Genomic DNA, 11726 nt, shown 5'->3' with positions numbered 1-11726 from the left:
AAACAAGTTGTGGAAGCGACCACCTCCACTGTGGCCACCCTGCCTGCCATCCATCCCATCTATGCCTCTTGTCCGGATTATCGGCACCGTCTTCTCTGCCCTTCTGCTTCCACTCCTCTCCTACCAGTTTATTTTCTTCCTCTCTTTTTAATGTTTATTTTTTGAGAGACAGCAGGGGAGGGGCAGAGAGAAAGGGAGACAGAGGATCTGAAGCAGGCTCTGCACTGACAGAACTCAAACTCATGAACCGTGAGATCATGACGTGAGCTGAAATTGAATGCTTAACGCACTGAGCCATCCAGGCACCGCTACCGTTTTATTTTCAACACAGCAGCCAGAGGAATCCTTCCAAAAACATGTAAGTATTTCAAAAATTATTTCTCAGTAGGCAACATCTGCATAATGTAAGAATTCCAGATAGTCTAAGAGAGGCAGCTGAATCTCCTTTCCGTCGCTGTGGCCCCATTCCCTCTGCGTGCTGCCTTCTCTCCTCAGAGGCCACTGTGGGTCCCATTCCGGTAGACTTGTAGAAATGTCGTTTCCGAGTATTGTAGGAGTGATTTGTCTAAAAATAAGGGAGTCTGTGTCACTCCCTTGTTGAAAACCTGGTGGATCCCCAGCGGAGTGAGATTGAAATTCAAGTTCCATAGCAAGGCTGCAGGTCCCTGCTTGGGGATCCCAGCACCTCCCCATTTCCACAGCCCTCCACCCTCAGTCCGCTCCAACTGTGCCGGCTTCCCTTACTTTCCTTCTGCCCTCAGGACTTGTGCCTTGCTGTTCCCTCGTTTTAGGGCTCTTCCAGCCCATATAGAATTGCAGGCTACCTAAAGGTCGGTCCCCTGACTTCTCGTGGTCACCATGCTGTCGTCCTGTGCATTTGCTCTATTTGTCACACTTATCACAAACTGCGATTATTATTTTGTTTGCTCCAGTGGACTTCGGGCTCTGTGAGGGACCCTGTCTGTTTTGGTCATCACAGTATACGCACGCACTGCTCGCGCAGACTGGAAATAGTAGTACTAATTAACGATTTTTCTTTAAAAAAAAAATTTTTTTTAATGTATTTATTTTTGAGACAGAGACAGAGCATGATCAGGGGAGGGCCAGAGAGAGAGGGGGAGACACAGAATCCAAAGCAGGCTCCAGGCTCCGAGCTGTCAGCACAGAGCCCGACGCCGGGCTCGAACTCATGGACTGTGGGATCACGACCTGCGCTTAAGTCGGGCGCTTAACCGACTGAGCCACCCAGGCGTCCCAATAACGATTTTTCTTTAAGTTTTTATTTTATTCACTGGTGTTCATCACAATTTTTTTTTTAAAAAAAGATTTAACATTTAAGTGGTTACTAGGCTAGTAGTGATCTTATATTAACTCATTTAATCCTCATAGCCACTTGACGGTTACCTATTACTAACATTTAAGAAACAGACAAATTTAAGCAGAAAATGTTACACAACTCCTAGTAAGTGAATACGCAGTCCTGTAATAGCTGAGTGTAGAGTGAATCAATGAACGGCCCGGGTGGCAAGAAGCCCGAGAAGGTACCTGGGGCGGTAGGCAGAGCCTTAGGGCACCGGGACCAATGGGCACGCAGCGGGGACTGGCGGGCGTCTCTGGGGTCGCTGGCCCCGCCCAGGCCGCGCGGGGGACGCTGGGATTTGTGGTCTCCGGCCCACCTAGCCACGTCACTGCCTTCAAACATCAAGTCCTCTCCTGGTGCAAGGTACGATCCGTATCCCCAAACTTCTAGGTAGGCTCCTTCGCCACAAGGCCCACTATTCCCTTATTCCTGTTCTTCCTAAGGTCTCTTGGTGTAGTCTCCCGGCTCCGCGACTAAGGGTAGGGTCTCTTGGTATCCTGTCTCCCAGCCCGAAGCCAACTTAGTATCGTCGTCTTCGTTTATCACCCCCCGTCCACCCTTCGGTATGGCCTCTCCCGCCACACCCCCCTGAAGTTGTTGCTCGCACGTCTTCCCGGTTCCTCCCCCTCAAGCGCGAGAGGCCCAGAGCATCTTCCAATGGCCGCGTTCCCCGCCCCACACACCCTCTCCGCTTCCTGAGGCTCCCCCAGCCCTATTTTGGTACAGCCCGGCCACGCCCCCTCGCGGACGCTGTTGGTACGCGCCGCGCTCCCCCGCTCGCCGCAGTGGTTTGGCCGCGGCGACCCCTCTCCGGCGGCGCGTCCCCCGCGCTTGGTTCAGCCCAGCCCGTCTCCCCCGAAGCCGCGCGCCCGCGCCCCTCAGTCGGTGGAGCCCGCAGCCCCCCGTGCGGCCCGTGGCAGCCCCCCGCCCGCTCGGCTCGCGCCCGCCATGGTCCGTCCGCGCCGCGCTCCGCACCGCTCCGGCGCCGGGGGCCCCCTCGGGGGTCGCGGCCGCCCCCCACGGCCCCTCACGGTGCGCGCCGCCCGCTCGCGCTCCTGGCCGGCCAGCCCCCGGGGCCCGCAGCCACCGCGGATCCGGGCCCGCTCGGCCCCTCCCATGGTGAGCCCCCCGCCTTTTTTCCAGAGCCTTCCACGGCCCCGCCCCCGCCAGCCCCTCCCCCGGGCTCGGGTCTTTGTCCGCGGCCCCCTCTTCTGTGGGGTCTCAGGATGACCCGAAGGGTGGTCCCGGCTGGGGCCGGGTTCCCCCGTGGAACCCCCCCCCCCCCCCGGGTGGTACGCGCCGTGCTCTCCCCTTTGTTGCGCGTTTAGGCTGGGGTGGCGGGGGTGGGGTACGGGGGCGGGGAGGGCTCAAATTACTGCTGACTCCGCGTCCCGATTTAAACGCTGGGTGGGGGGCGGGCGAGCCGACGGCAGGCGTGCATGCTTGTTTTTCCAATTGGAAAGTTGGGCTCTCTCCGCGCAGGAAATCTGGAAATGGGGGAGGGGGCCGCGGGGCCGCGGCGAGGGGGGCCCGCGTGTTGCACTCGCGCGCCCAGGTGTTGCACCTGGGGGTGTTCCTTCCCGGGCCCGCGCGCGTCTCCACGGCGCCCGTGGCGTGTGCGCCCGGGATTTGCACGGTCGCCCAGATGTGGGATGCCCTTACAGAGTGCAACAAGCCCAAACGTAAACATCTGGCTTTGTCGGGACGTTGACTGCACACGCTTCCCCAGACCTAAAATAAGCGCATACTTTTCAAAAATCTTCAGGCGCACCTGGAATGTTAGTAAACCTGCACGTCGCGGCGTTTCACGCTTGCCCAGATGTGCGTTTTACCCTAGGCTGGCTCTCGAGTTCGCTTCTTTCATACCCTGCGCCGACGTTGTGCGTGGCATGGAGCTGTGGCAGCTCCACACAGGCCTTAAGACAGGTTTTTTCGGATCTTAAACCTAGACAGGCAGACTCTGAACGTCTCCCAAAACTTAAACCTACCCCTCGGCTCCACTGTCTTACGGGGATGCGTTCAGCATCTGCATCTAGTTCAAAAGCGCTTCCCGGTCCTGAAACTGTGTACCCTAAGGCTTTCATTCTCCTACCAAGTACAAAATAGGCTTCCCTGTGCAGGAAACAGTTCGCACGTCAAACGCACACATTTGTTCCGATAGGAGATTTCCTTTAGGACCGCCCTTAACTCTCGTCCTTAATTGTGGTCGTGCACTTGGACGTACCTACCCTCTTGTCGCAGGTAGACCTGAGTTTTTAGCTAGAAATCCTCGGTCTTTACATTCTAGACCAGAAGTGTTTTAAGCCTAACGTGGTCAGCTGGCCCTCACAGACAAAGCAGACTTCAAACACGTGCTCTCCCAGTTTACACTGACCGGATCCTAAAGTGCGTTCATCTGGCCCTCCGAAGGCTCTTCAGCTGTGGGCTTTAAGCACATATTCTCCGATGTTCTCTGCCCCACCTGTGGCACCTCCAAACCCGGGACTTCAACCCCCGTCCTGCATCTCAGACCCAGCCCGTGCCTGAACACGCACCAACATGTTCTTACGCCAAGATTCTCTTTGGTTTTCTTCCTGATCCGCTACCATTGCCCATATTCCAGAATCACCTGTCCAGGTGGAGGACGTGCTTGCTCAGGTTTTTTTGTTTGCTTTTTTAAGCTCCTGGAAAATCCGAGTTTTCCTGTCTTTCTGGGACAGAAAACATCTGTGTGCTTTATAGGAAATGCAGAAAGCGCCCTCTAATATAAGATGAAAAAGAACAACTCCCGTTAGTAATTTTTTCTGCTGCCCGGAGGCATTTACTGGTGAGATTTGTAGGGGGTACTTGCTGCCAGCCTGTTCCAAAGCCTTTCCCTTGTTTGCTTTGAGATGTCTTTGGTTTAGGAAAAAAAAAAGCATAGTTGGGAGAGTGCCCTGTGAAGAGTAGAACGTGTAGCTTTCCTTGGCTTTGTTGCTGGAACGTTCTCTGGGTGTTCTGCAACCACTCTCAAGATGTCGTGTCTGAAACCCCTCTTGATGTTGTTACGCTCCCTCTTCCAAAAGTTTCTCTGTCTCCCTGAATGGTTCTGTTCTCTGTGCTTTGGTTTCCCTTCTCCACCCCCCGCCCCCCCCCCCCCCCCCCAGGGTCTGCAAGGGAGGGAAGGAGGGCCTGCGACCACCTCGGAAAGGTTGGCAGGATCTAGAGGAGAGAGTCCAGACTTTCTCTTGAGGGCCATGGGGGGCTTTGGAAGAGTTTTCAGCGTGGGTGGGTTGGGGCAAACCCATGTGCCAGGCAGCCAGCTGCAGTGTAGACTGGTATGTGCATTGTGGGGGCTTCGTGGAGGCCTGGACCCTCGGACCGCTGGCTTCTGAGTTGGGTCGGGACAGAGGGACCAAGAACTGATCAGGCCAGGAGGGTGAGTGAGTGGCATCTCCTGAAGGGGGAGGGATGGTATTCCGGGCCAAGGGCACAGCTGGAGCAGGGAGCAGACCAGTGTTGAGGTGACAAGTGGCTGGGGAGGAGGGGCTCCTAGTGGCAGGGAAAGGATATGTAGGTCAGCCACTTGGGGTCTTTGACTCCTGGGACGAATGGTTTGGACGTGGCCCCGGGAGTTTCTGAGCAGGGGGTTTGGGTCTGAACGCTGGGTTGCGTGTGGTGGACAGGCTGCCCCTGCGGGTCCTTCAGCCTCGGCTTCCCCCCTCCCCTCTGCCGCAGCAAGGTGCTCGGGTCTTTGGGGCCCTGGGTCCCATCGGGCCCTCCTCGCCTGGGCTCGCCCTCGGGGGCCTGGCTGTGGGCGAGCACCGGCTCAGCAACAAGCTGCTGGCCTGGAGCGGCGTCCTCGAGTGGCAGGAGGTGAGCCGCAGGGTCCCCTCGCGAGCCCGGGGGTGGGGGTGGGGGACTGGCCCTGTGTGTGGGGCGGGCCCGCGCACCCAGGTTGTGCCCGGTGACCCCCCCACCCCGCCCCCAGAAGCGCAGACCCTACTCGGACTCCACGGCGAAGCTGAAGCGGGCCCTGCCCTGCCAGGCCTACGTGAACCAGGGCGAGAACCTGTGAGTGGCGGGCAGGGGGCGGGGGTAGGTGGGTGGCCGGGGCTCCCCTGACTCGCCATCCTCCCCCCCTTCCCCCACCGCAGGGAGACCGACCAGTGGCCGCAGAAGCTCATCATGCAGCTCATCCCGCAGCAGCTGCTGGTAAGACCCACCTCTGGCCTCCCCAGGCCCGTTTTCCCGGGGACCCCGCCCCTGGCAGTGACCCAGCTGTCCCCTGGCCGCCCACAGACCACCCTGGGCCCCCTGTTCCGCAACTCCCAGCTGGCGCAGTTCCACTTCACCAACAGAGACTGCGACTCCCTCAAGGGGCTGTGCCGCGTCATGGGCAACGGCTTCGTGAGTAGAGCGGGACCCTTGGGCGGGGGGCCGGGGGCCCAAGGTCTCCCTCCGAAGGAGTCTTGGTCCGTGTCTGAACACGCGGGTGTCCGGGAAGGCAGAGCACGGAGGACGTGGGCGGTGGCGCCAGGGATGCGAGTGAGTGGAGGGCCCCAGCTGGCCCTCCTGGGACCCAGGAGCCTGTTGGGGACACGGCACGCGGCAGGGACCCAACTGAAGGTGGCCGTGGGGGTGCAGGGAGGGTGAGCCGGGCCGGGGGGATACTCCGTGCTGGGGCTGCTCCCTCATCCGGCAAACAGGGCTGGTGGCGGGACGCCTTGGGGGTGGGGGTTAGCGGGAGTGAACTTGTGTGGTGTTTGAGGAGGCGGCCTGCACGTGTGGTCGACACCTGGTCAGCGTGGGCTGGTGAGTGACTGTGACACGGGGCCGTCAGGGAGTGAGTCCGGCGTGGTCTCTGCAGCCCCTCCGGTCTGGGCCCCAGCATCTCATCCGGGCCCTGATCTCAGCGGTGAACACCCCCACCCCACAGGGGTCTGGTTGTGGAAGGGGACAGGTGCTCGCGGGGGGTGGGTGGCGAGAGAGGAGAGCGGGTCGTCTGCTCGGGACACCACAGGACTCGGCTCTGGGGTCCCCTTTGGGACCAAGCGCCTCCTTCCGCCTACTGTGTGGGCGGGCCATGACCCCCAGTGTCCAGGTAGATCCCCATTCCCTTGGGGCCCGGACAGACCGGGGGTCGTGATTGGCGCAGTCTCTTGCCCGATGGGCCGGCCCTGACCTCAGCGCCATTTGCTGAGGGCCTGCCGTCTGCCCGGCCGATGGGCCCGAGGGCCACAGGGGAGAAGTGTGCCAGCACGCTCCCTGTGCTACCTGGCCGGTCACACTCCTGGTCCTACTGGTAGCTCTGGGCCGCGCCTCGGTCCGGGAAGGCAGGGGACAGGTTCCCTGAGCAGGTGGCCCCTGGGTGACAGGACAAGTCAGGGGTGTTCCCCGAGGTAGCCGCCTCTTTGTCCCGACAGCCCAGGTGGAGAGGCCTGTGACACTCCTTTCCGACGTCATGCCAAGGAGGCATTGGCGTCTCGCGTAAAGACGTTTATGTGGCGGCGACCATGGGACTGTCATTAAGCCATCTTACAGATGGGAAAACTGAGGTCCGGAACATGAAGTGATTCGCACTGGGTCACGCACTTAGGAGGGAGTAGAGCTGGGGCTGCGCCCAGTGCCTCCCTGTAGGCGGCTCGGCCGAGGCAGGCCCTACTCTGGGGACAAAGCAGCATCGAGAGGGGGCGACGCGGCGGAGTGGGGGGGGGGGGGGGGAGGTGCCACCCTCTCAGGATCCTCCTGCCTCAGCGGTGGGTCCCAGGCCCTCACCACAGATTGACCAGCTGAGGGAGACCCCCAAGTGCACATTCACATGCTCTTGCCTTGTGCTGTGGCCTCTCACTCGTCACGGAAGGCCACGGGGCGACTTTGAGGACTTCTGTCCAGTGACCTGTCCCCGAGACAACAGGACAGTCTCTGGTTAGCTTGGAGGGGTCTCTGACTTCCTGCCCGTCCCCCCCCCCCCCCCCCCAGGCGGGGTGCATGCTGTTTCCTCACATCTCCCCCTGCGAGGTGCGCGTGCTCATGCTCCTGTACTCGTCCAAGAAGAAGATCTTCATGGGCCTCATCCCCTACGACCAGAGCGGCTTCGTCAACGCCATCCGGCAGGTCATTACCACGCGCAAACAGGTGTGCTGGTGGAGCCCAGGCCAGCCCTGCCCCAGACTGGTCAGCGTGGCTTGGGGGTCGGTGGGGCGGGGGGGGGTGGGGGTGGGGAGGGGGTGGAGGGTGGTTCTTCACAGGAGGGCCTCCTACACACAGCAGGGCCTGGAGGTGGGCGGCAGGCTTATGGGGAGGGCTGCTATGCGGCTGGAAGGCTCTGGAGGGTGATTGTCCTGGTTCACCCCTTGCCAGTTATTTTATGAGTAGTGTTCCTGTTTGTGCAACAAATTATAGGGCTGTCTGGGTCTTAGGGGCAGACCCTGTGAGCTTTATACCCCAGGTTGAGCATCTGAGACTTGTTCTGGGGCACTGGGGAGCCATGGGAGGTCTGTGAGCAGCTGAGGGGCAGGGCCAGCTCTGGGGCTGTGGCCAGACTTTCTGGAGACGGGGGCCAGGGTCTTCAGGACAGCTCTGAGGTTCCCCAGAAGCATCCCTGGGGCACTCCCAGGCATCGGCCCCACTCGTCTGTTCCCACAGGCGGTGGGTCCCGGCGGGGTCGCGGGCCCAGTTCAGATCGTCAACAACAAGTTCCTGGCGTGGAGCGGGGTCATGGAGTGGCAAGAGGTGAGTCCTGGGGGGACCGGGGCGACCTGAAGACCAGCGTGTCTTCGCTGACTGGGGTGCCTCCCCCCTCCTGATGTCTCCCCTCTTCCTCTCCCCCTCCCCAAAAGCCCAGGCCTGAGCCCAACAGTCGGTCCAAGAGGTGGCTGCCGTCGCACGTCTACGTGAACCAAGGGGAGATCCTGTGAGTGCCGGGCTGGGGGCGGAGGCAGCGTCTTGCCAAGACCCAGCTTCCTGACCCCCGTCCCCTTGCCCCGCAGGAGGACCGAGCAGTGGCCAAGGAAGCTGTACATGCAGCTCATCCCACAGCAGCTGCTGGTGAGTGTGACAGGAGGCACTCGGCCTGTGTGACAGACAGCAGACCATGGGGTGGCCGGGGCACTTCCCCGAGAAGGGGGCGCTGGAGTTGCCGGCTGGAGATCATCCTAGACGGAGGGGCGGCACGCGCCACGGCCCTGTGGCCAGCTTGTCCGGCAAGCGAAGATAGGCGGGTGTGGACCCGGTGGAGGTCAGAAGCAGGGGCGAGGCCTGCAGAGCCAGCACGGGGGGATGGGGGCGAGGCCGGGCGGCGTGGCTGCGGACTGTTCTGGGCGCCTTGTCTCACGGCGCCGTCCGGCCTGCCCACAGACCACACTGGTGCCGCTGTTCCGGAACTCGCGCCTGGTACAGTTTCACTTCACCAAGGACCTGGAGACGCTCAAGAGCCTGTGCCGGATCATGGACAACGGCTTCGTGAGTGCAGCGTGTGCGGGCCGGGCGAGTGGGTGGGGCGTGACCGGCCCGAAAGGCCCCCCCGGGCCGACAGGGCCGGGTCCGCTCTGTGTTTGAAAACTAGAAGGCGGATGACGGCCGGTGGCTGTTTCCCCAAAGCCAGCTGGGGAGAGTGGTGACAGCCGGTCGGCTCCCGGTCCACGGGACTCCCCGGGTCTGTGCTGTCCCGGACATGTTTTATAGATGGGGAAACTGAGGCTCAGAGTGGGACTCGCACCCCGTGTGGTACCGGTCTCCAGGGTCGACTCAGAGTCTCGAGGGGCTGGAACCACTGAGTGCTGACCCGGTGCTCCCAGGTCCCTCCTCCACGGGGACCGGGTTTTCTCATGGACAATCCGAGGCTCCGGAAGAGCCCTGCCAGGCAGCGAGGTCTGTCTGCTCCCAGCCCGAGCTCTCAAGGTGCCGGCTTATCCTCCAGCGGGTCTTGACCTCAGTTTGTCTGCGAGGGGAGGTGGGTTGTCTCGGTGCTTGTGAAAGCACGGCCGTCGCCACGTTTTGTGGACGTTTGCGGTCACAGGCCGGCATGCGTCCCCAACTATCTGATTCCGTCACAGCAGCGCAAGTGCGTTTGGAGGGAGGGCTGTGTATTTCTTGTGTCACAAAAGTTTGAGAGCACAGCGCTCCCGCGGGGGACCCTGTAAAGGCCGCGCATGCACCTGGCCGGCCCTGCCCAGCGTCCCGCGCTCCCTCGGCGGGGCCGGGGCTCAGGTAGGAGCTCTGGAGGGGCTCCCCCCTGGACACCTGCCGCCGCCGTCTCCCCGGGGTGGCGCACAGGAAGGCACGGCCCCTTGTGGTTTGGGGGGCCTTGGGAGTCCTTGAACTCAGCCTCAGTTTGCCCACCTATAAGCCGGGGGTGGTGACCGGAGAGCAGGGTCCAGGGAGGCAGAGCGGGACCGCTTGTCCCGAGATGGCTGTCCGTTCGGCCGCGTCCCTGGTTTGAGGGAACAGTGTTGTTGACAGTTCACTGGGGGTTCGTGGTTGGCACCTGAGCTGCTCCGGGGCCTGCGTGTGGGGGACTTAGTGCTGGGCTTCCTGGGGCCCGAGGGGGCCTCTGCGAGTCCCAGCCATGGCCACCTGGCGCCTCGGGGGCAGTCCGCGTACTCACCAGCCCACCATTGCCCTGCTTATCGTGGGCGCCGTGGTCTCCTTGGAGCACGTCGGAGCCAAGTCCCGGTGCCTCGGTGCAGAGCCCGTCGGCCCGCAGGCCGTTGCGGGCTTGTGTGTCCTTGTCCCCAAGCGGTAGCGACACCAGGGCCGGGGGGACGGCGGTCAGGACGCAGCGTGCCGCGGCTCCAAGGGGCGCCGGCCCGCGCGCTCGTGCTCCAGTGGCCGTGGGGAGGCGCATCCGCACCGGGGCCAGACGGTGACCCCCGCCCCCGCCCGCCAGGCCGGCTGCGTGCACTTCTCCTACAAGGCGTCGTGCGAGGTGCGCGTGCTCATGCTCCTCTACTCCTCGGAGAAGAAGATCTTCATCGGCCTCATCCCCCACGACCAGAGCAACTTCGTCAACGGCATCCGGCGCGTCATCGCCAACCAGCAGCAGGTCCTGCAGCGGAACCTGGAGCAGGAGCAGCAGCAGCGGGGGGTGAGGCCGGGACCCCCACCCCCCACCCCCCACCCCTCCCCCCACTTCCCAAGTCCCCGCCACTGACGCAGCCCCCCTGCCTTCCTCCCCCGCAGATGGGGGGGTAGTGGCCACCCCCAGGCCGGGCCCCTCCAGGAGTCACAGACGAGGCCCCCGCCAAAACCGGTGAGTGGCACCCGGCCCGAGTGCACGAGGGACCCTCTGAGGTGTCTGGGGCTTGGGGAGCAGTCGTGTGACTCTGGTCTTGAGACCGGAGCCGAGAGCGCCTCTCGGGGAAGCTTCCAGTAGCCCCAGGCCTCCTGGGAAACTGCAACCCTCTCCCCCAGGAGGTGATGGAGCCCCGGGCGGGGAGAGGGCTCGCCCCTTTGAGCCAGGGCCCCTCCCCGAGGAGCTGGGAGGCCCCGTCCAGCCCCTCCCCTTCTGCTCCTGCCCCCAGGTCAGATGCTTCTGAGCAGGGGCCCCTGGGATGGCAGCCGCCCAGCGAGATGGGCTGGAGGACCGCGTCGTGAGCTGTCTCCAAGGACGGTCTCCACCCCTGTATGTTTCCCCAATAAAGTCTTTTAAAAGCCCGTTGGCCACCGCGCTCCGAGTCCAGAAGCCTTGGCCGGGGTCCTCAGACTGACTGGCATTGGCTCCCAGAGAGCTGATGGCCCAGCCCGCCCCCTGCTGTGGGGGGTGGGAATGTGCATCCTTGGGATTGGGGGGGGGGGCCTCTGAGAGCACAGTTACCTGAGCGGGGATGGATGGGCTGCACGTGGAGCCACTTATGCCTTCAGTGGCAGGTCAGTCCCCAGACTGCAGGCCCCGCCGTGCCTGGTGGTCTTGTGTTCGAGGCCAGTCGCATGCCCGGGTTCTGCTCCCCGCTGCCACTGGGGTTCTCTCTCCATCCCTTTGGGTTCGACAGGTCGCGCTTGGCCAGCAGCAAACACAAGCTGGGGCCCGGGACCTGCCCCCTGTGACTGTGTTCCCAGCACCCCCTTTACTGCTGCAGGCCCTGCCCCAAGGTCAACTTCACGCAGTTTCTCACTCACCAAATCCAGCTTGTATACTCAGGGTCACAACACATATGCTCCTGCGCTGGTTCTGCAGCCCGGCAGCCACGCGCAAGGAAGACCCCACCCCGCCCCCCCGGGGGGCCGTGTCCCTTGCGGGGGGGCTCCCCAGCCTCGGTCTGGAGCGCCCACGGCCATGGTGCTGAGAGGCCTCAGTTACTCCGGCAGGAGAGGCATCTGGCCAGACACACTCAGGACAAATCCCACCCCTGTATCCACCCCGGGAGTCCCCCCCGCCCCCGCTTGGGGACTAGCGAGGTGCCAGTCC

The 11726-nt window shown here is 62.5% G+C and overlaps 1 protein-coding gene across 2 annotated transcripts; it reads left to right on the top strand.

Annotated features, from left to right (window-relative positions):
- Nucleotides 1-230: 230 nt before the first annotated feature.
- Nucleotides 231-10975, top strand: PTOV1 (PTOV1 extended AT-hook containing adaptor protein). Of its 2 annotated transcripts, none has more exons than XM_058706721.1 (13): nt 231-358; nt 5057-5194; nt 5310-5392; nt 5476-5533; nt 5621-5728; nt 7301-7456; nt 7967-8053; nt 8161-8234; nt 8311-8368; nt 8678-8782; nt 10209-10406; nt 10502-10571; nt 10843-10975. In XM_058706721.1, exons 1-12 carry the CDS (start codon nt 278-280, stop codon nt 10511-10513), a joined length of 1158 nt encoding a protein of 385 aa, XP_058562704.1. In that variant the 5' UTR covers nt 231-277; the 3' UTR covers nt 10514-10571; nt 10843-10975. The 2 variants fall into 2 exon arrangements, with proteins under 2 accessions (XP_058562704.1, XP_058562703.1); XM_058706720.1 differs by lacking the exon at nt 231-358 and adding an exon at nt 2179-2479.
- Nucleotides 10976-11726: the final 751 nt, after the last annotated feature.

The sequence above is a fragment of the Neofelis nebulosa genome, chromosome 17 (assembly GCF_028018385.1).
Source record: "Neofelis nebulosa isolate mNeoNeb1 chromosome 17, mNeoNeb1.pri, whole genome shotgun sequence".
Lineage (NCBI taxonomy): Eukaryota > Metazoa > Chordata > Mammalia > Carnivora > Felidae > Neofelis > Neofelis nebulosa.
Note: the sequence above shows the minus strand (reverse complement) of the source record. Positions and strands in the feature narration are given on the sequence as shown.

What these genes read in the sequence shown, in the direction of transcription:
- PTOV1 (XM_058706720.1), top strand. Translation starts at nt 2,309, where the DNA reads ATGGTCCGTCCGCGCCGCGCTCCGCACCGCTCCGGCGCCGGGGGCCCC. An exon ending in GCGTCCTCGAGTGGCAGGAG is followed by an intron (nt 5,195 to 5,309) that starts GTGAGCCGCAGG and finishes CCCCGCCCCCAG; the next exon opens with AAGCGCAGACCCTACTCGGA. An exon ending in GTGAACCAAGGGGAGATCCT is followed by an intron (nt 8,235 to 8,310) that starts GTGAGTGCCGGG and finishes CTTGCCCCGCAG; the next exon opens with GAGGACCGAGCAGTGGCCAA.